Source organism: Phyllostomus discolor, chromosome 8 (assembly GCF_004126475.2).
Source record: "Phyllostomus discolor isolate MPI-MPIP mPhyDis1 chromosome 8, mPhyDis1.pri.v3, whole genome shotgun sequence".
In the NCBI taxonomy this organism is placed as follows: domain Eukaryota; kingdom Metazoa; phylum Chordata; class Mammalia; order Chiroptera; family Phyllostomidae; genus Phyllostomus; species Phyllostomus discolor.
The window spans coordinates 71,124,887-71,145,455 of record NC_040910.2 but is presented as its reverse complement, the minus strand read 5'-3'; the positions used below and the strand labels follow the sequence as shown (position 1 = coordinate 71,145,455).

The 20,569-nt window shown below is 50.1% G+C and overlaps 3 protein-coding genes across 3 annotated transcripts; all 3 read left to right on the top strand.

Moving 5' to 3' along the window:
• The first annotated feature begins 1,494 nt into the window (after nucleotides 1–1,494).
• Nucleotides 1,495–8,432, top strand: TNFSF12 (TNF superfamily member 12). Its single transcript, XM_028534340.2, is given in 8 exon segments — nucleotides 1,495–1,588; nucleotides 1,591–1,667; nucleotides 1,824–1,871; nucleotides 2,415–2,490; nucleotides 3,224–3,277; nucleotides 3,360–3,395; nucleotides 7,379–7,503; nucleotides 7,685–8,432. Coding segments are annotated over 8 exon segments (747 nt in total). The 5' UTR covers nucleotides 1,495–1,509; the 3' UTR covers nucleotides 7,937–8,432.
• Nucleotides 8,433–8,926: 494 nt separating this feature from the next.
• TNFSF13 (TNF superfamily member 13) lies at nucleotides 8,927–12,183 on the top strand. The gene is made up of 7 exons (XM_028534336.2): nucleotides 8,927–9,879; nucleotides 10,216–10,294; nucleotides 10,451–10,498; nucleotides 10,636–10,754; nucleotides 10,961–11,099; nucleotides 11,362–11,455; nucleotides 12,038–12,183. Exons 1-7 carry the CDS (start codon nucleotides 9,622–9,624, stop codon nucleotides 12,084–12,086), a joined length of 786 nt encoding a protein of 261 aa, XP_028390137.2. The 5' UTR covers nucleotides 8,927–9,621; the 3' UTR covers nucleotides 12,087–12,183.
• Nucleotides 12,184–12,541: 358 nt separating this feature from the next.
• Nucleotides 12,542–20,219, top strand: SENP3 (SUMO specific peptidase 3). The gene is made up of 11 exons (XM_028534224.2): nucleotides 12,542–12,832; nucleotides 13,705–14,424; nucleotides 15,454–15,693; nucleotides 15,791–15,902; nucleotides 16,258–16,405; nucleotides 16,531–16,578; nucleotides 16,977–17,054; nucleotides 18,958–19,095; nucleotides 19,259–19,342; nucleotides 19,456–19,506; nucleotides 19,966–20,219. Exons 2-11 carry the CDS (start codon nucleotides 13,716–13,718, stop codon nucleotides 20,074–20,076), a joined length of 1,719 nt encoding a protein of 572 aa, XP_028390025.1. The 5' UTR covers nucleotides 12,542–12,832; nucleotides 13,705–13,715; the 3' UTR covers nucleotides 20,077–20,219.
• Nucleotides 20,220–20,569: the final 350 nt, after the last annotated feature.

Sequence of the window (20,569 nt, the reverse complement as noted above, 5' to 3'; positions counted from 1 at the left end):
TTTATATTCAGTATTGCTCTTCATTAGTTTTAGGTGTGATGGGATTAGTTTAGCATAGTGATGGGAAGACCTGTCTTAAACCAAACTTCAGTCTCCATAAATGCGGCCTTGCCCATCTCCCTAGGAGGCATTGCCAGACTGTTAAGGGATAAGAAATAAACTTTGTCTTATCAACAGGTTGTTCTAGTGCTGTTTGCCAGAGCTCAGATCTGATGAGGTGCCGACAATATAGTAATAAATAATGTCATCAAAGAGTTTACATTCTAGAGGCAGACAATAAGCACATGAACCAAGAAATATGTCATTTTACATTTTACAGTGTAGTTGGGTAGACAGTAGCCAAATAAATCATTATCAGCTGTGACAACTAGAAAGAAATAAAGGGAACGCAGGCAGTTAATATCCTCATTAGCAAAGATGGTCTGGCCCTGGCTGGTTAGCTCAGCTGTGGTTGGAGCGCCCTCCCAATGAGGTGCCAAGGCTGCAGGGATGGGGAGCAACCAGTGACTGCACGAAGAAGTGGGGCAGCAAAACCAGGCCTCTCTCCCTCTCCCTCTCTCTCCCCACTGCATCTCTCTCTAACAGCACAGGTGAAATGAACTTGTGAGGGCCTTACTGTTTACAAGTGTTTCCATGGCAAAAAATAGGGTCCAGCTTTTCCTAAATTCCTTTATAGAGCTCATGTAGCTCCACCTTGAGCTCAGTAAGCCCTGTAAGCCCTATTAGTAGCTGAAGGGGCCCTTGTGTTTCCAGGTAAGTGCCTTTGGAGAACACACTGGGGTTTAGTGGTGGCGGTGGTGAGGGGGAAATCTGGCATTCTTAGAGAAGTTTAATCAAACTGCAAGCCTCTGAAGTTGAAATCAACCACCAATTGATTTGCCGAAAGAAGTAAAAACACGACCCGTGTTAGTGACGTCCTCGGTCTCCTTCCCAGTTACTTGCAGGACAGCGCTGTCTTTAGGTGCAGCTGATAAAATCCAAATGTGTCTTGGTCCTCACCATGTTGACTGAGGGAATAATAAGACCAGCCACACACTGCCTAGTTACGTTGGTCTGGGAGCCCTAAATCAATCATTTTGTTTGGGCAGGACTAGATCACAGGAGTTTGCAGGGGTCTCGCAGCCTGACCACCCGCGTACGAACTTGGGTGGAATTTCTGCTTATTTCTGCCTTTCTTCCTCTCTCTGGAGGTCTGCGTGGAGAGCCATTGACTGCACACTCAAGGTCGCCCCTGCTTTTACACGCCCAGGCGATGTGTGTCCTCTTCGCGGGGAATCGCTCTTTGGGGATACACAGGAGGCGCGCACTCGCTCGGTTGCAGAGCGCTCCACGGGTTCTGAGTTTAATCACACAAACAGTGTCCGGTTTCCTGTCCTCATCCCCGCCCTCCCGCCTGGTTTCCCTTGCCCCTCCCTCTCCACAGCCTGATCCCGCCCGCCGGCTCCCCCTCCCCCGATCCCTTGGGTCCCGGGATGGGGGGGCGGTGAGGCAGGCACAGCCCCCGCCCCCATGGCTGCCCGTCGGAGCCAGAGGCAGAGGGGGCGCAGGGGGGAGCCGGGCACCGCCCTGCTGGCCCCACTCATGCTGGGCCTGGCCTGGTGCTGGCCTGCCTTGGCCTCCTGCTGGCCGTGGTCAGCCTGGGGAGCCGAGCATCGTGGTCTGCCCAGGTGAGGCCCTGCTGCACACCCCTCCCTGGGTAGATTAGGAACAAAATCTAAGAAGCAGTTGATGAGGCTGGTGGACTGAGGGCAAGGGGCCAGGAAGATGGGTGGAGGGTGAGATGTCAGGTGGAGGACAGAGTGACACTACCTTCTTCCCAGCAGGAGCCTTCCCAGCGGGAACTGGTAGCAGAAGAGGACCAGGACCCTCTGGTGAGTTGATGTGGATGCTTGACTGCAGGCTGCTGGACGTGTGAAGTGCGTGTGAGCTGAGGATGCAGGAAGTGCCCTGGCTGTGTCAGCCATTCGTGGGAGAGAAAGGGTGACAACTGTGTGTAAGAGGTTTGTGTCACCTGCATACCAAGTGTTATTGGCTGAGGGCCAAGTGGGAGTGTGAGATTTCGTAACCTGCTGTGGAAGAGGGATGCTGGTTGTGTGTGCAGGGCGTGTGCCCTCTGTGCATTCTGACTGGGTGTGGGCATGTGTGCAATGTGCCAATTGCATGCTGGTTGTGAGGTGTGCTGGTTGTGAGGTCTGTGCTGGTTGTGAGGTGGGGAAGTGTGGCTGGTCTCTGGAAGGGGTGAGGGCTGAGACCTGACCCCAGGAACCTGGCCTCAGCCACACTTGGCTGGGGGCTCTGTCCCCTAAGACTTCTGCGCCTGTCTTGGCTCTCCTAATGGCCCCTGTCAGTCTCAGTTCATGTTTTTGGGAATCCGTAGTGAGACTCTGATTTAGCCCCGCCCTCAATTCCCCTAGGAACTGAGTCCCCTGTCAGAGGAGAGCCAGGATCCAGGGCCTTTCCTGAAACAATTGGTTCGGCGTCGCAGAAATGGTGAGCATCCCTTTATCCCAGCTTTAGGGACATAGTGGCTGGTCTGTGGTAGCTTCTGGATTCATTATTGCTTTTGTTCATTATAATAGCCCCATGAAGTGGGCAGATCAAAAACCATTATTCTCACTATGGATGGAGAAACTGAGACACAGAGAATAAAGGGGGGATTCAGAGTCAGGATGTAGGCAAGGTGGGGGTACTCAGAGACCTGGGCTCCAATCAGCAAAAAAGCTCATGAATGGGGTAACCATGTGACCGTGTATCCAGTGTATGAAGGACTCTCCTAGCTTAGGACTGCTATCTCAGGATGATTGCTATTATTATTATTATTATTATTTTATTTATTTTTAGGAAGGGAGGGAGAAAGAGAGGGAGAGAAACATCAATCGGTTGCCTTTCACTTGCCCCCAAATGGGAACCTGGCCCACAACCCAGACACGTGCCCTGACCAGTGACCTTTCGGTTTGTGGGACGACACCCAACCCACTGAGTCATAACCATCAGGGCTCAGTGTGATTATTAATAACACCCCCTTTTCTCTTAGAATCATCCCAAGTTGAACAATAAATTACAGTCACTCTACTTATGTAGGAAGATAAGGCCTGAGGTTTTGAGTCTGGACGTGAATAAGGGTGCCAGGGTCCTCAGAGGGGACTGAGGCTGGGGGAGTAGTTCCTGATCCCCAACACATGTGGTGGCCTGCTTTGCCCATCTGTGTTTCCTTGATTTTCAGCACCTAGAGACCGGAAAACTCGGGCTCGCCGAGTGATCGCAGCCCACTATGAAGGTGGGTAATGGGTGAGCCATGCCCAGGGATGGGTGGCAGAGGGGCAGGGCAGGTCTCACCACCCCTTTCCTATGTTTTACAGTTCACCCACAGCTCGGACAGGACGGCATACAAGCGGGTGGGTGAGACCTATCCCCACCTCTGAGCTTTTCCCTGACCCCCACAGCACTGGCCTCCTAGAAAAGGGGCCCCTCAAAACTTTGACCACCCTCATCCCTGCCTTCAGCCTCAGAACCTTGGAATCCAGTCCAGGAAAGTCCTCAGAGTTCAGTTCTCTCAACTCGCAAACTTGGACTTTCTCTGTGACACAGGCATGGGACTCCAGGGGGACCCCTTCCCCACCCAGAACCTAGGCAGATTCCCCCACCAAACCACCAGGCCAGCTTCTTCTTCAGCCCTCACTCTTCTTCAAGAAGCACCTTTGATTTTTTTTTTCTTCTTTTCCCTCCATATACTCTGACTCTTCATGCTGTGGTCATTTTTCTCAAAATGCTTCTGGTCTCTACTTTTCTTTTCCATCCCTACCCTACCCCTACTTCAGCACCACCGACATCAGAACCTGAAACCCAATCTCTAATCCTTTTCCCATTCCAGATTCTCCCACCCTCTACCCTGTCCCACCTGTACTGCCAAGCGAAGCCCTGCAAAACTCATTTCCATTATCCCCTTGCTTCTCTGCTTGGCTTCTAGGCTGCCATGGTCCCAACCTCCTTTCCCTGCACATCCTTATGCATGCTCCACACTTGTTGGGCTGACTCCCCTCCCCCACCAATATGCCTCTTCTGGACTTTGCACATACAGTTCCCTGACCTGGAGTGCCCTTCCATGTGACAGGCCAGGAGACAAGACGTGAAGGTGACCTGGTCAAGGAGGTTGGCAACTGAGATAGAGAGAAGTAGGTAGATTCAGAATGTGGCCTGAAGACAGGGCATGCTTGTGGGTTGGATATGTAGGATAAGGGAAAGGGAGGAATCAAAAATGACTTCTAGATTTTTAAGTTGGGCATCTTTGGGAATAATTATGCTGTTTGCTAAAATAGGGTACCCCAGGGAAGAAATGTGTTGAGAGGTGTGTAAATTAATAATTAAAACTGAGATCTGATAATAAACAAGCAGATAGGTAATAATAAAAAGTGAGCTCCACAAATAGATGTCTGGACATAGTAGACAAGCTCAGCCTAGGTCAGAACCAAAAAAGTCAGGAGTCATCACCATCTGGATGGTGTTTAAAGCTGCAGGACTGGATGAAACACCAGTGGAAAGAAGGGCCCCACCAGAGAAGCCCTGAGGCTCTTGGGCATCTAGAAGTGGAGCACAGGAGGAAAACCCATGAAAGACTGAGAAGCAGCCAGAGAGAGGGGAAAAAACCCGGGGAGGGTAGTGTCATGGAACCTAAGATAAGACAGAGTTTCAAGAAGGATGTGGCTGTCTGTGTTGAATGCAGCTGACAGGTCACATGAGATGAGAACAGAGAAATGACTGCTGGGTTTGCTAATATTAAAAGTCAACTGGTGACCTTGACAAGGGTTGTTTCTGTGGCATATATTAGGACGAAAGTCAGCATGGACTGGGTTAAGAGAAAATCTGAAATAGGAATTGGAGACAGTGACCATCCTTTCCAGATATTTCTCCATAAAAGGAACAGAAAAATGGCTGGTGACAGCTTGCTGTGTGCGGTTCTGGTCACATATGTCAGACTTCTTCACATAAGTTCCCATTACAGCTTTAGAGGGGGATGTGAACCAAGGAAAAGTTTGATCCTTTTAGTGATAAGGAATACTACATGAATCTTAGCTAACATTTATCGAGAGTACAATCTTAGTCCTAACAGGAAGATATTCTGATCATTGTATAGATGGAGGTTACTTAACTTGTCTGAGGTCGTGATAATGCTAAGTGGTGGAACTGGGATTTGGACCAAGTTCCAGTGTGCTTGTATACTGGACATGGTTTATGTGAGCAAGCAAGGCTGGAAACGGGGTTAAAGAGGAGAGGCTGAGAAGAGTCTCAGGGAGGAGTGGCAGGGGCCAGACTGGAAGGGAGATGGGTGGCAAGGTTGCTAGGAGCTGGTAGTGATGGGTAAATAAAGTTGGTGAAGGAGAAGGAGGCATGGTACCTGGTGGGAGGTAGAACCATGAGCCCAATGTGGAATGCAGACAACAGAGCAAGTTTAGGGGGTGGGGCAAGCTCAGTTTTGGTTGAGATGAGATTGATGTGCCTGGGGCTATTTAGGTGGACATAGTTGGCAGGGCAAGAAGGGGCAGGGCTGGAGACTGGATCAGAGCCTGCAGGGTAAAGGCCTTGGTAACCCATAGGTGAGGATGAACATGCCTAGAGAGCATTACATTTTCCTTGAGAGAGTAATAAGGATGAGGCCCTGGGCTTGCAGAGTATGAGTGATTGAGGAGGGCAGCTGCTGAGTCTACAGAGGCAGCCAGTGAGGTCCAGGAGAGTGGCCGATGGACCCCAATAGAGAGCCGTTGGCCAGTGCACCTCCTTCCCTCGATCTTCCCACCTGTGTTTGCTGTGTACCCACTCAGAGCAGGCCAAGGTCCAGTTGCAAGGATAGAGTGGTGAACAGGACCATTGTCCCTGCCCTCTTTTGGGACACAGACCCCAAACCACCACATACATAAATGAACCAGATGAGTTCCCATGTTGGTGACTGCTACACTAGGAAACAGGGTGATGTAGTGAAGAGATTAACAGTGGCAGGGCTGGGTCTGGCTATTTTATTTTATTTTTTATTATTATTTAAAAATATCCCCACCCGAGGATATGTTTTATTGATTTTACAGAGAGAGGAAGGGTAGGGAAAGAGAGAAAGAAACACCGATTGGTTGCCTCCCTTACCCACCCCGACTGAGAACCTGGGATCAAACCCACAACCTAGGCAGGTGCCCTGACCTGAAGGGAACCTGCAACCTCTGGTGTATGGCATGGTGCTCCCATCAGCTGAGCCACCCAGGCCAGGGCTGGGTCTGGCTATTTTAAACTAGGTGACCTGGGAAGGCCTCTCAGATGAGTTGATACCTGACTGACAGAAGGTGCCAGGCAGGGCACAGTGTTCTGAGAAGAGGGGAAAACAGTACAAAGCCCTGCAGGGATGAGGAACTTGGTTTTCAGCAGGAACAGAAAGAAGGCCAGAGTGGGTAGATGCTTGTGAATTGGAGGCATGTGAGAGATCCGAGTGGAGAGATGGACGGGGTGGCTATGGGAACCTGGGAAGCCATTTGAGGTCCTGTTCTCTCATTTTATTATTTATCTTCTTTGCAGTTTCATATTATCCTAGCTCTATATTTTTTGTAACAGCTTTAGTGAGATAAAGCTGTTCTCACATACCACAGAATTCGCCCATTTAAAATATACACTTAAATGGTTTTCATGTATTCACACAGTTGTGCGGCCCTCATAACAGTAGCTTTAGAACATTTTCATCTCCTCAGAAAGAAAGCCTGTACCCTGTAGCCATTACCCCCTATTTCTCTGACCTCCTCCCCCTTCCAGCTCTAAGCAACCATTAATCTACTTTCTGTCTCTCTATATTTGTTTATTTGGACACTTCCTGGAAATCATATACTGTGTTGTCTTTTATGACTGAAAGCACTTAGCATAGTGTTTTCACAGTTCGTGACATTTCTTTTCAAGACTGAATAATATGCCATTGTGTGGTTGTAGGAGAATTTTCCTTACTCTTTAACCAGTTGATGAACATTTGGGTACCATTTTATTCTTTTATTTTAATATCCAAATAATGAGGGATTCAAGTAATGTATGTATGCATTCTGAAAGTAAAGGAGACAAACACTATAGACACGAAGTATGAAAGCCCCCACACTTCTCCTTCAGTCCTACTCTTCCCCCCAGAAGTGGCTGGTGACAACTTGCTGTGTATGGTTCTGGTCACATATGTTGGACTTCCTCACATAACTTCCCGTTACACTGTGGGCTCCAATGGCCATGGATCCACCCTTGTCCCGGGCCATTTATATATCTTCTGGGTAAGGTGGGCCCTAAAGGTTTATAAGTGAAATGAGTGTCTAGGGAATGTGTGAAAGTCCTGTGAAGGGACTTTCTCCTGTCTTTGAACATCCACGTTCAGGTGTGGACGGGACGGTGAGTGGCTGGGAGGAGGCCAAAATCAACAGCTCCAACCCACTTCGCTATGACCGCCAGAGCAGGGGATTTATAGTCACCCGGGCTGGGCTCTACTACCTGTACTGTCAGGTAAGCCCCAGCTGGCACCATGGATAAAGCAGAAACTGAGGGAGAAGGGTTTGGTTTAGAGGGCGGAGAGGAGGAGTTTGGGGTCTGGGCTGGAGAAGATATTTGGGTCTCTAAGGAAATGTGAACTTGAGACGAGGGCAAGCAGTGTTCTGGACTCCACCACCCTCTCCCTGCCCCCCAGGTGCACTTTGACGAGGGAAAGGCTGTCTACCTGAAACTGGACTTGCTAGTGGATGGCACGCTGGCCCTGCGATGCCTGGAAGAGTTCTCTGCCACCGCAGCAAGTTCCCCTGGGTCCCAGCTCCGTTTCTGCCAAGTGTCTGGGCTGTTGCCCCTGAGGCCAGGGTCCTCCTTACGGATCCGTACGCTCCCCTGGGCCAATCTCAAGGCTGCCCCTTTCCTTACCTACTTTGGACTCTTCCAAGTTCACTGAGGGGCCCTGGCCTCATGATGGTTTTCCCAGGTCACTGGTTCCCCACAACTCTCTGAGCACCCCAGTCCCCTCTGCCCCACCCTGAGCTGCTCCTCCCCTCAGACCTGCCTCTCCCTGGGTAGGCTGCCAGGGCTTGTGCACGTGTTTTCCATGCCACATAAATATTCCTGTTCACGTCTGACAACTCCTCCCCCCAACTCTGGTTTTCCACCTTACTAGCTCCTGAACCCGATTTTTGATGCCCCAGTTACATCCTGACTCCCCACCCTGGCCGCAGCCCTCTGGGACACTGTGTTTACTATACTCTGGGTGAGAATGGGTCCCCAGTACCCCTCGAGGGCACTAAGAGGGGCTGGATACTGGAGAGACTGTGAGGGCTAAGAGTCCAAGACAAGCTCCTCTCCTGATAATTCCTGTGGATTTTTAAAACAGATATTATTTTTATTATTATTGTGACAGAATGTAGATACATGGAAATTAAAGAGAATAAGCCATGGTTGCTCTTTTTCATTTGGGGTTTAGGGGACCTCCTCAGGGTAGCCAAGAGTCCTGGGAAGGGGGGTCTGGGCATTGGGGAGTGGGTGCAGGATATCTGGAATTCCAGGGCGGCATACAGGCTTGGGAGTGGGGACCCACATGCCTCCAATCCCAAGGCATGAACAGAGGATGGAAAGGCAAACTGCCAAGGAAAAAAATCAATCCTCTGCCCAAGGTCCAGCAGAAGCAGCCTCATTTACCTAGGAGGCGGGCTTCCTCCTGTGGGAAATCCCTGGCTGGGAGGAACATGGGCCCTTCCTCTTGGCAGCCTCGGGCCCTTCAGCAGGTGCTGGCACAAAGCCCTGGCTGGGATGTGGGGTAGGAGCAGGCCTCAAGGGGGTTTCAGGGTCAGTAAGCAGGACACTGGGGCCCAGGAACATGGGAACCTCAACCCTAGGATACAGCAGAGCAATCCTCCAGTAGTAGGGTGCTTGCAGAGGGGTGGGAGGGTGGCTGTCTTTTTCTCTCTTCATCCAGAACCTTATGTAAGAGCTTTTCTCGGGAAACAGGAAGTCCTATTTGCCAAGTTCAGCACAGGGAGTAGCGCAGGCCTTATTCCAACACACCCGGCCTGGGCTTAACCCCAGAGCTCAGCCAGTTTCTTGCTTCAGAGACCCTGGTTTCCCCACGGGCCCTCTCCCCTCCTTTCCTACCTTCAGTCACTCCTAGCACTCTTCCCCAGAGACCACTCCTAGGCCTGAGCCAGAGGGTCTTCCACCCTCATCCCTTGACCCTCAACGCGGCCCAATGTGCCCCTTCATCCCCGCTCCTGGCACCATGCCCCATGCCAGCCAACCTTCCCTCCCCCACTTCTGGGGCCGCCCCAGGGTTCCTGTGCTTTGGCCGCTCCTCCTGGGTGTCACTGGCAGCCCTGTGCTTCCTACAGAGACTGGCACCAAATTCTCCTGAGGCTGGAAGAGGGTGGGGGGTCTCAAGACAACACTGGCCCCACAGAGAAGTGCTAGGAACACCAACGGTGTCCCTAGCTTGCTTTTCTCCTCCCTCCTTTTTATTCTCAAGTTCCTTTTTATTTCTCCCTTGCGTAACGCCCTTCTTCCCTTCTGCACCACTGCCTGCACCCCCACCCTCTCTGTCACCTCTTTGCCATCCACTCCTGAGGCCACAGCTGTTGGCAGGGTCCCCAGCTCATGCCAGCCTCATCTCCTTCCTTTCTAGCCCCCAAAGGGCCTCTGGGAGACATGGGGGGCAGGGTCCGAGAGCCAGCACTCTCAGTTGCCCTCTGGTTGAGTTGGGGGGCAGCTCTGGGGGCTGTGGCTTGTGCCATGGCTCTACTGACCCAACAAACAGAGCTGCAAATCCTAAGGAGAGAGCTGACCCGGCTGCAGAGGAGTGGAGGGCCCTTTGAAAATGGGGAAGGGAATCCATGGCTGAGCCTCCAGGAGCAGGTGAGTGAGGGGAGAAGGGTGTCTGGGAGAGGAGGAACGGTGGCAGGGTTGTCTCTGGCATTCTTGGTTCCAGCCTCCTGCAAAGATTTTAGTGGGTGCAAGAGAGGGTCCCGGGTTTGGAGGTCAAGGGAGCAGCCATACCAGGAAGGGAAATTGTTAAAGATTAATGCTTCACGTACCTACCAGATCCTGGAGGACAGCCAGCACCACGACTCAGGTTGCTGGGGAAAGGTGCATGAGAGATGGGAGGCATTCCTGGGGTGGAGGGAGGGCTGGGAAGAAAGGCTGTCTGGGACCCTTGCACTTTAGCCTAATGCTGCCTTTTCCCATGAGCAGAGGCCTGAGAGCCTGGAAGCCCTGGAGAATGGGGAGAGATCCCGAAGAAGGAGAGCAGTGCTCACCCGTAAACAGAAGAGTGAGGCCTTCAGGGTGCAGAGGGGTGGGAGATGATCAAGCAGCACGAAGACTTGGAGACTGTTACCCCAAGTCAGGGTGAGGGTGGAGGGCTGATAACAGGGGTTGTCACGTTGGGTAGGTGGGCATTGCTGAGATTTCCTCCTTCTTTCCCCAGAGAAGCACTCAGTTCTGCACCTTGTTCCCATTAACATTACCTCCAAGGGTGAGCACTATTTTAAATAGATTTCGGGGCAGGGCAAGATCTGGGAACCTTGGGGCTGGCACCAGGGCACAAGAGAATCTTAAAGGTGAAAAGGAAGAATGCACAGAAATCCTGACTGCCACACTCCTCACCTCCAGAGGACTCTGATGTGACAGAGGTGATGTGGCAACCAGCTCTTAAGCGTGGGAGAGGTCTGGAGGCCCAAGGATATGTTGTTCGAGTCTGGGATGCTGGAGTTTATCTGCTGTATAGCCAGGTAACCCCAAACAAACACTGAGCCTCACATGGGGGCCTGAGGACCTTAAAGCCTGTTCTTCCAAAGCCTTATGCCCCAAAACTGAGGGTTCTCAACCCTCTGTTCATGCACTGAGAAGATTCTCTGGCTTCTTGTCAGGGCTCATGAGGCCTCCCAGAACTGAGCTATACCATCCTGTTTTCTTTATCTCCTCCCTTTTCTGCCAGGTCCTGTTTCATGATGTGACTTTCACCATGGGTCAGGCGGTGTCTCGGGAGGGCCAGGGAAGGCAGGAGACTCTATTCCGATGTATACGAAGTATGCCTTCCAACCCAGACTGGGCGTACAATAGCTGCTACAGTGCAGGTAACAGCTCTGTGGGCAGTGGGGGCAGTGTGGGGATGGGTGTTAGAAGAGCAGGACATTCTTGACCTTGGTGTAGTGGTGGAAGAGCTATAACAGGGGGGTTGGAAGCCTGGATGTAGATAGAGGTGGATCTAAAGAATGAAGGATGGAATAACTAGGTCCTTATAGTAAGTGGAGAAAAGGTTAAGCTAGGGGAGAGTGACACATCAGAGTATCTGCATGGCTGTGCTTCACTGAACATCTATTTCCTATCTTTTCTCAGGTGTCTTCCACTTACACCAAGGGGATATTCTGAGTGTCATAATCCCTCGAGCGAGGGCGAAACTTAGTCTTTCTCCACATGGAACCTTCCTGGGGTTTGTGAAACTGTGATGGTGTTATAAAAGCGGTTCTGGGTTTGGAAGAGCGGGGTGGGTACATATGGGAGACAGTCAAAGCTGACTAGACAAAGGACAGGGAATGGGAAGGAACAGAGGCCTCTTCTGGGTTTATCTGGAACCCTGAGCTTGACACCTTACAACTGTGTCTTTTCCTCCCTTTTCCCTTTCCACCCCCTACCCCTAGACTTCTATTTCATGAATATTAAGAATATAGAATATCTTGCTTTCATCTCCCATTTAGCCCCAAATTCTTGGGGCTCAGGAGGGATGAAGAGAAAATGCCAGGCATTGTCTAGACCTGCTTTGGGTCCCACTGGAATGCTTCCAGAACAGCACCACCATCTAGCGGCAGTTTGAGAGAATCATCCTGTCAGTTGGCACAAGTCCACAAAGCCTCCCTACACTCAGGAAAGCTCTTGGTTCCCTATGCCACACTTCCCTCGAGGAACCCACTGTCTCTTCACCCCACAAAAGCCCCATCCCCATTTCCACATTACTCTTTGGGTCCCAAGTTTTGCCTTGGGACCCAAAATGTTCTGCATTCCCCTGGCGTGGCAGCAAGCCCCTCTGGGCTGAGACGGGTCGCCGGGAAGCCTTGGATGAATAAATAGTACGTCCTAATGATGGTCTTGACGCACTCCTGAGCTCATTTTTCTGCTCAAATCCTGCTTAAACTTAAATAAAAGAGAATAAGTAATACCTCGGATCCATTTCCCCCACTGCCTTGTCTCGCACCCGTTCCTCTACCGGGACCTCCCGTCCCGCAGGAATTTCCCTGGTACACCCCACTACACCGAAGGTATACTGACGGCGGCCTCAGAACTAAGAGGAGGACCTTGCAGCTGGGCGTGGAGAACGATGAGACGCGCACGCGCAAAAGGGGGGAGTGGCGGGGCGGGTGGGGGCGGGGGTTCGCTGCGCGCAAGCCCAGGTCAGCGAGTGTGCGTAGGCGCAGCTTTGCCTGGGGCCCGGGGGCGGGACAATCCCTTGGCATCTACTTTCACAAGTAGGCGGGACTAGGCGCGTGGTGGCCGCGCCGGCGCTGTTCGCCGGGTGTGACGTAGTATTCGTGCGCCGCCACCGCCGGTGGGCCTGGGGCCTGGGGCTCGCGGGAGGGGAAACTGGGGGAGGAGGGGGAGGTGGTGGAGGTGGAAGCTGAAGCAGAGCAAGAGGCGTTCGCGGCGAGGCGGCTTAGTGGCGCGGCCCAGAAGCGTTGGAATTCTGAATTGAGACGGCTACGCGTGAAGACAGCAGGAGTGGCGGGGCCGCCGCCGTCACCGGACCGATGAGCCGGGAAGCCTGAGGCCGGCGACGCCCGCCCTCGGGCTCGCCAGTCCGGCTTCGCCGCTCCCGGTGAGGACTCCCTTTCCCCTCCCCCCCCCCCCCCCCCCCCCGCAGCCCTGCCCCGGCCTCTCCCATTCCTGGACATCATTCCCTCCTAACCCGGGCCCAGGCAGCCCTCGAAGGGGCTGCTTAAGGCCTTGCGCCGCGAGCCGCCCGAGCCTGTAGGACTATACCGGTGGTGGGACGTTTTCTGGTCCCCGGGGACAGAGCGGGAGAGGGGGCTGGGCTAGTTGACTCGGGCGGCTCAGTTCTTCCCAGTGCCTTCATGTGGCTGCTTAAGCATCGATTTGGCTCTTTCAGTTTATTTTAAAAATTTTCCCGTTTTTTTAGGTTATACTATCTGAACTACAGCTCTGACCTCCCTATTCCCTCTTGAGAAGGTCTGAGCATGCACTTTCTTCCTCAGTTCATTGCAGGGTGGTAGATAACTGTTTTCCTACTGTAGACCACGGTGTCCCTGTGGAGGTTGTGTTGCCTTCATGTACCTCTGTACTATGTCAGGATTCCTGTGCTGAGCCATATTCCTTATTGGACTCTCAATAAGGACACTCTTGGTGGTATTAAAATGGAGTAGTAGAGACTGAAAATACTGGGTTGACCAGGGGATCTGACAAATAAGATTTTCCAGGCCTTCTGCATAGTCATTCTCCCTTGCCTCTCTACTGAGTAGGGAAGAGACGATGGCAAGATGCTAAAGGTTCCCTTGTGGTCCATGTTAATCAGGAAGATCTGTAGTTTTGTGTTTTTTCTTTTGTCTTTCTTTTTTGTATCTCTCTGAATTCTAGTATATTTGTATTTGATTCCAGAAGAGGCATACTGAGGAAGAGAGGCAGGATCTGGGGTGCATGATGTTTGGATTCTGATGCTCCTTTATTTTGCAGGCTACTGAAAGATGAAAGAGACTATACAAGGAACCAGGCCTTGGGGGCCTGAGCCTTCAGGACCTGGCATAGCCCCAGCTTACTCAAGCCCTAGGCGGGAACGTCTTCGTTGGCCCCCACCCCCAAAACCCCGACTCAAATCAGGTGGAGGGTTTGGGCCAGATCCTGGGTCAGGGACCACAGTGCCATCCAGACGCCTCCCTGTCCCTCGGCCTTCTTTTGATGCCTCAGCTAGTGAAGAGGAGGAAGAAGAAGAGGAGGATGAAGATGAGGAAGAGGAAGTGGCAGCTTGGAGGCTGCCCCCCAGATGGGGTCAGCTGGCAGCCACCCAGCGGCCTCGCCCTCCCCGCTCTACTCATCGAAAAACCTGCTCACAGCGGCGCCGCAGAGCCATGAGAGCCTTCCGGATGCTGCTCTACTCAAAAAGCACCTCGCTGACATTCCACTGGAAGCTTTGGGGGCGCCACCGGGGCCGGCGGCGGAGCCTTGCACACCCCAAGAACCATCTTTCACCCCAAGAAGGGGGTGCGACACCACAGGTGCCATCCCCCTGCTGTCGTTTTGACTCCCCCCGGGGGCCACCCCCCCCTCGGCTGGGTCTGCTAGGTGCTCTCATGGCTGAGGATGGGGTGAGAGGGTCTTCACCATTGCCCTCTGGGCCCCCTATGGAGGAAGATGGATTAAGGTGGACTCCAAAGTCTCCTCTGGACCCTGACTCTGGTAAGGTGGGAATAGGGTAGAGGAAGCAAGGGGAGGGCTAAGATCCTGGAGAACCAGGACCTTCTTGCTATGATGAGAACTGGGCCTACGGAAAATAGAATGGCAGAGTCGTAGAGATGGGGGTTGGGGGGGGTGGTAGTGTCCAAAATAGTTGTGAAATGTCTTAAACCCCATTTTGAGCAGGAACTAAGTCAGAGGAGGTAGTCAAGGCTGGGGTACAGAATCCTTAAGTAGGTGATGTGTGCATGGATGAAAAAGGGAGGCATGGTTGAGAAAAGTCAGTCCTGTCTACTTGAAATTCCTCTTTATTAGGCCATTGAGGATAACAGCCCTTGTGTGTATATCTCCTGGGTGTGTCATTCTCAGAGTAGTGGAGTGTTCATCACCTGTATGGTCATGTGGGGCATTCTCATTCGGAATATTTCCTTTTTGTAGAACCACACTAAACAATTTTAGGCTTTCTTTGCCTTTATTAATTAATTGTTGAGCCTTTGCTATATGCTAGGTAACATGTTAGGTGCATCTCTCTGACTCTGTCTTTTCTTGCTTTTTTCTCGTGAGTACAGTTAGCCCTTAGCACGGGTTTGAACTGTGTGGGTCCACTTATATCTGAGTCAGCCCTCCGTATCTGAGTTTTATGTCTGTGGATTTAATCAATTCTGAGTCAAAGACTATTTTCAGTCCACAGTTAGGAATTCATGAATGCAGAATCCTATTCTATGCATTGTTCTCCACCTTTCTGTGTAAGGGATTTGAGCATACGCAGATTTTGGTATCCACCGGGATTCTGAAACCAATCCCCCACGGATACTGAGGCAAAGCTGAATTTCGGGGGGGAGTTAACGTGTGTGAAGGAGGTGTGCTGTCAGGGTCAACTCTAGTAGCTCTTTATCTCTATCCCTTTATTACCTCTTGGACATGCTTACCTCATGTTTTAGGGTCTCCATTTCTTAGAATTTATATTGATCTTCCCTTTGTCCTTTGATCTGAGTCAATTTTTCATCCCCGTCTTGTTCCTGTGCCCTACAGGCCTCCTCTCTTGTTCTCTGCCCAATGGCTTTGGGGGACCACCTGGGCCAGACGGGGAGCGAAGTCTGGCACCCCCTGATGCCAGCATCCTCATCAGCAATGTGTGCAGCATCGGGGACCACGTGGCTCAGGAGCTTTTTCAGGGCTCAGATTTGGGCACTACCGAAGAGGCAGAGCGGCCTGGGGAGAAAACTGGCCAGCATAGTCCACTGCGGGAGGAGCATGTGACCTGTGTGCAGAGTAAGGAACCCTAGAGGGCCTAGTCTCTTTCCCTCGGCAGACTCTTAGATCAGAGTCTGGAGGTCTTACCCTATCCCTCTCTCTCTTCTCCATTCAGGTATCTTAGATGAATTCCTTCAAACTTACGGCAGCCTCATCCCTCTCAGCGCTGATGAGGTAGTAGAGAAATTGGAGGACATTTTCCAGCAGGAGTTTTCTACGCCTTCCAGGTAAGGCATGAAAGAGATGCCCTTCAGAAGAGAGCTGGGACTTAAAGGATGGCTCCTTTTTCTACCATAGGGATGTACTTGGGGAAAGGAGGAAGCTAGAACTAAAGTGGGGTAATGTGCAGGCCAGGTGCCAAGTCCTGGTAAGCTGACTGGAAAGGTCTTTATCTGGCATCCTGAAATACTGTGTATATCGGAGAATTCATGTGCTTCTTTCTGAGGAGTAGGTCTTTAGCAGGTCTTCAAAAAGACCCATGACCTAAAAAAGGCAGGAGGATTAGTTTAGGCTCTTATCCTAGGCTGTAGAAGGTATTTCAGTGTGCCCTAGCCCCCTTGTCTTTTGTGTGACTCTACTTAGGAAGGGCCTGGTGCTACAGCTGATCCAGTCATACCAGCGGATGCCAGGCAATGCCATGGTGAGGGGCTTCCGAGTGGCCTATAAGCGGCACGTGCTGACCATGGATGACTTGGGGACCTTGTATGGACAGAACTGGCTCAATGACCAGGTGAGGAGGAGAGAGACAGGCCCAAGAGGGGATTCAGGGAGCAAGGTGTCTGGGGCCCTCTTCATGGGGGATCCCTGTACCCATGTCCACCCTCCATGGCAAGTTGCCTCCCATCTTCTTTCCAGGTGATGAACATGTATGGAGACCTGGTCATGGACACAGTCCCTGAAAAGGTAGGCTTAACCAGGTACTTTAGTCCCCAGGAGAATTTCCACAGTTCTAAGCAGCCTTTTTGTCCCTTTCTTCTCTCCCATTTCTGGGGAGAGGTGGGAGAAGGTGTCATCTGTTAAATTCAAATTTATAATCTTGGTCCTGAACTTAACAATTCTGTTTCTTTTCCCTACTCTTCAGTGTTTTCCCCCTATGGCTAACCCCACAAATTGGAATGGGAAGCTCTAGGATACGGTTAAAAACAAATGGGGTTTTTTGTTGTTGTTTTTAAACCCTCAATGAATTGGAGTGCAGGTTGTTGAAAGCAGTCCTTAGAGCAATAATGAAGTGGAGCAGACACTTGGAGGGCTTACAATTTTTAATTCCATTCAGCTCCTTTTTTTTTTAATCATTGGTACAGGTGCATTTCTTCAACAGTTTCTTCTATGATAAACTTCGTACCAAGGGTTATGATGGGGTGAAAAGGTGGACCAAAAACGTGAGTTATGAATGCATATCTACTTGTGTTAACACCTTGCTTTAAAGATATAAGAGTTCAATTTTTATGAGTTCTTTCTGCAACCCTGTTAATTCAATCTTTCAAATATTTACTGTTTTCTGTGTGCTAGGTACCGTTCTAGGCACTAAAGATACAGTGTTAAGGCAAATTTCTTGCCTTTATAGGGTGAGAATAAATAAGTTGAGTTTCAGCTAGTGATAAGTGCTGTGAACAAATTAAAAGAGTGATGTAGTAGCATGAAAAGTAGGTTCTTTATACTGGGTGATCTGAGAAGGCTTCTCTTAGATGAAGCTTGAGTGATGAGCCAGCCGTGTGCAAATTTGGGAGAAGAGTGTTCTAGGCAAAGGAAACAGCAAGTATGTAGGACACAAAAGAGAACATTTGAGGAACAGTGGGACTGTGTGGTTGGAGCGGAGTGAGCAAAGGGAAAATGATACAAAATTTGGTCAGAGGGTATGTTGTGTGAGGCATGAAGGATAGGGTAGACTTTTTTTTTTTAAGATTTTATGTATCTAATTTTTTAGAGAGAGGAAGAGAGGGAGAGAAACATCAGCGTGTGGTTGCCTCTCTCACACACCCCACTGGGGACCCAGCTTGCAACCCAGGCATGTGCCCTAGACTGGAAATCTAACTGGTGACCCCTTTGGTTCTCAGGCTAGTGTTCAAACACTGAGCCACACCAGCCAGGGCAGGATAGGGTAGATTGTATTTGATGCATACTAGAAGCCACTGAAGAGTTTTAAGCAGGCTGTGTGAAGTGCTTCATGTTTTGAACTCATTTCAATAAGTTGAAAGGGGGACAAGAATGGAAGTAGGCAGACTTAGGAGAGTTGCACAGACATCCAAATGAGAAACTTGGACTAGCGTGGTAAAGACAAATAGAAGTAGTTTTATAGTTTTATACAGGACAAGTTTTGCAGGTAGTGACAGATTGGATGTGGGGAATGAAGAAAAGATAGGAATGAAAAGGGTGATGCCTAGGTTTTTGGCCTAAATTACTGGCAAAAATACTTAGGAAAAGGAGGTTTGGTGAGGGGGAGAAAGCTCTTTTGTCCCCTCCAATTAGTTTCCCTGCCCTCCCATTCAAAGACCAGGAAATTTCTACAGTAATGTAGAATCATTGGTTCTAGCATTTCTTAATTTCTGCTCCTGGGTTCAAGAGCTACACTATCAGGGATCTGGCAGACCTGCTTCTTGCAGTAGAGGTGGAGTGACATACAGTGAAAAGAACTTGGCTTTTTTAATACCTGTATTTGAGTCCCTCCCTCTGCCATTTGTTCTATGATGTTGGGCAAGTTACTTTCCTTTTTTAAGCTGCAGTTATCTCATTGTTAGTTGAACATGGGAACATCCTTGAAGGATTGTTGTGAGTGTTCACTGAACATTTACTAGGTGCCATACATTGTACTTAGTGTATTATGGATATTAACTAGTTAATCCTTATAACTTTGGGTGAGATAGGTGCTGTTATTTCTACCCTCTTACAGATAAGAGAACTGAGGTTAGAGAGTTATTAAGTAGTTTGCCCATGATCATAAGCTAGTGGATGGAGGAGCTGAATTTGAACCCTAGTAGTCTCGCTCCAAATCCTGAGCTTGGGTGCTTAGCTACTAAGCACTTGTGCCTTTAATGTATGAAAAGTACCTGGCACATTCTGGGCTGTCGAGTGTTTGTTCTGATACCAATTCTTCTCTGTCTTGTCTTCCTCCCTAACGCCAAGAATCTACATACCCAGATGTTGAGATTTGCCTCACAATACAGGGGCAGGCTGGGTCTTGTGTGTGCCCACTTAGCTTTTTGCCTGCTTCTTCATTCTTTAGAACCTCATGGCAGTAGGTAGGACTCATGCTGTCTTCCCTGACCTCTGTCACTGCCTCCTCAGGTGGACATCTTCAATAAGGAGCTACTGCTAATCCCCATCCACCTGGAGGTGCATTGGTCCCTTATCTCTGTTGATGTGAGGCGACGCACCATCACCTATTTTGACTCGCAGCGCACTCTAAACCGCCGCTGCCCTAAGGTTTGTGTGGGAAGGGGGAAGATGGGTAGGATGGGGGAGGAGGTCCAGTGGTGAGGCATTCCAGGCACAAGGGTAGGTCTGAGGTCTTTGAGAAACAACCTGGGCTTGGTGCCTGTGACCTCCACACCATTAATTCACTTTCTCCTTTTTTCCATCTATATAGCATATTGCCAAGTATCTACAGGCAGAGGCAGTGAAAAAAGACCGGCTGGATTTCCACCAAGGTTGGAAAGGTTACTTCAAAATGGTAAGTTTCTGGAGGGAGGGGTATGGGGTTGGTGGTGGGCATAATGGTAGGAGGAAGTTGATGCCACATCCCTAGCAGTCTCCAGGTGAAGGGCCTACCTTTCTCTTCTCTAGAATGTGGCCAGGCAGAATAATGACAGTGATTGTGGCGCCTTTGTGTTGCAGGTAAGCAGATGTCACTTGGGTTAAAGGGTTGGGAGGGAGATGGGAGGCTGTTCTGCATCCCTCATTTGGCTGTCAGCCACTTGTGGAGCAGGGAGTAATAGTAATCTTATGTGTTAGAATGTAGAAATCCTGGTTTTATTGGTCTTCTCCTGACTTCCCCATTCCGCACTGGTCTGGTCCTTGGTCTCTGGCTATGGTATACCTGCCTCTGGGCCTCCATTGCAAAGTGTTTTTTCTTTTTCTTAATACTAGGTATTTTGTGTACCAAATAAGAATATTGGATTTAGAGCCAAACTTTTTTTGAGCCCCAGGCTATGGGACTGTGGCTCCTTCTATTTGTGAAATGTGCCTGTTCCCTGAAAGACCAAATGAGACATATCTTGTAAGAAATGTGTAGCACAGGTCCGGATGTTGGATGCTCAGTAGGTGGTTCTCATGGCCTGCTTTGTTAACACCTAGTACTGCAAGCACCTGGCCCTGTCTCAGCCATTCAGCTTCACCCAGCAGGACATGCCCAAACTTCGTCGGCAGATCTACAAGGAGCTGTGTCACTGCAAACTCACTGTGTGAGCCACGTATCCAAGGCCTCAAGCCCGTTCATTAATGGGCAGGGGACATGGGAGACCCTTCTTTCCAAGAAACTCCAGTTCCTTTCCTTTTGCCTCTCCCTACCCAATTCCCTTTGGTTTTTCATATTTAAATGTTTTCATTGATTTCTGTATTTTTTTTTCTTTGAGAGAATACTTGTTGATTTCTGATGTTCAGGGGTGGCCGTGGAAAAGCCCTTTTTTCCCTCTGTCTGCAAGGGGAGTATGGCCTTGCGACCTGCGTGGGGCAGTGATCCCCCTTCCATATGTGGGTGGTGGCCAGGAAAATCTGTGCCGAGGGTGGTGGGCGGACAACGGGATTACTGCCTGCCAGATCTTCAAACTTTATATATATATATATATATATATACATGTATATACATATATATACATGTATATACATATATATATATATATATATATATACTAAATGCCACGGTCCTGCTCTGGTCAATAAAGGATCCTTTGGAGATACT

Coding starts and splice junctions, on each gene's coding strand:
- TNFSF13 (XM_028534336.2), top strand. CDS start 9,622: ATGCCAGCCTCATCTCCTTCCTTTCTAGCCCCCAAAGGGCCTCTGGGA. Junction 9,880..10,215: donor GGCTGAGCCTCCAGGAGCAG/GTGAGTGAGGGG, acceptor TCCCATGAGCAG/AGGCCTGAGAGCCTGGAAGC. Junction 11,100..11,361: donor CAATAGCTGCTACAGTGCAG/GTAACAGCTCTG, acceptor ATCTTTTCTCAG/GTGTCTTCCACTTACACCAA.
- SENP3 (XM_028534224.2), top strand. CDS start 13,716: ATGAAAGAGACTATACAAGGAACCAGGCCTTGGGGGCCTGAGCCTTCA. Junction 15,903..16,257: donor GAGTTTTCTACGCCTTCCAG/GTAAGGCATGAA, acceptor GACTCTACTTAG/GAAGGGCCTGGTGCTACAGC. Junction 16,579..16,976: donor TGGACACAGTCCCTGAAAAG/GTAGGCTTAACC, acceptor TCATTGGTACAG/GTGCATTTCTTCAACAGTTT.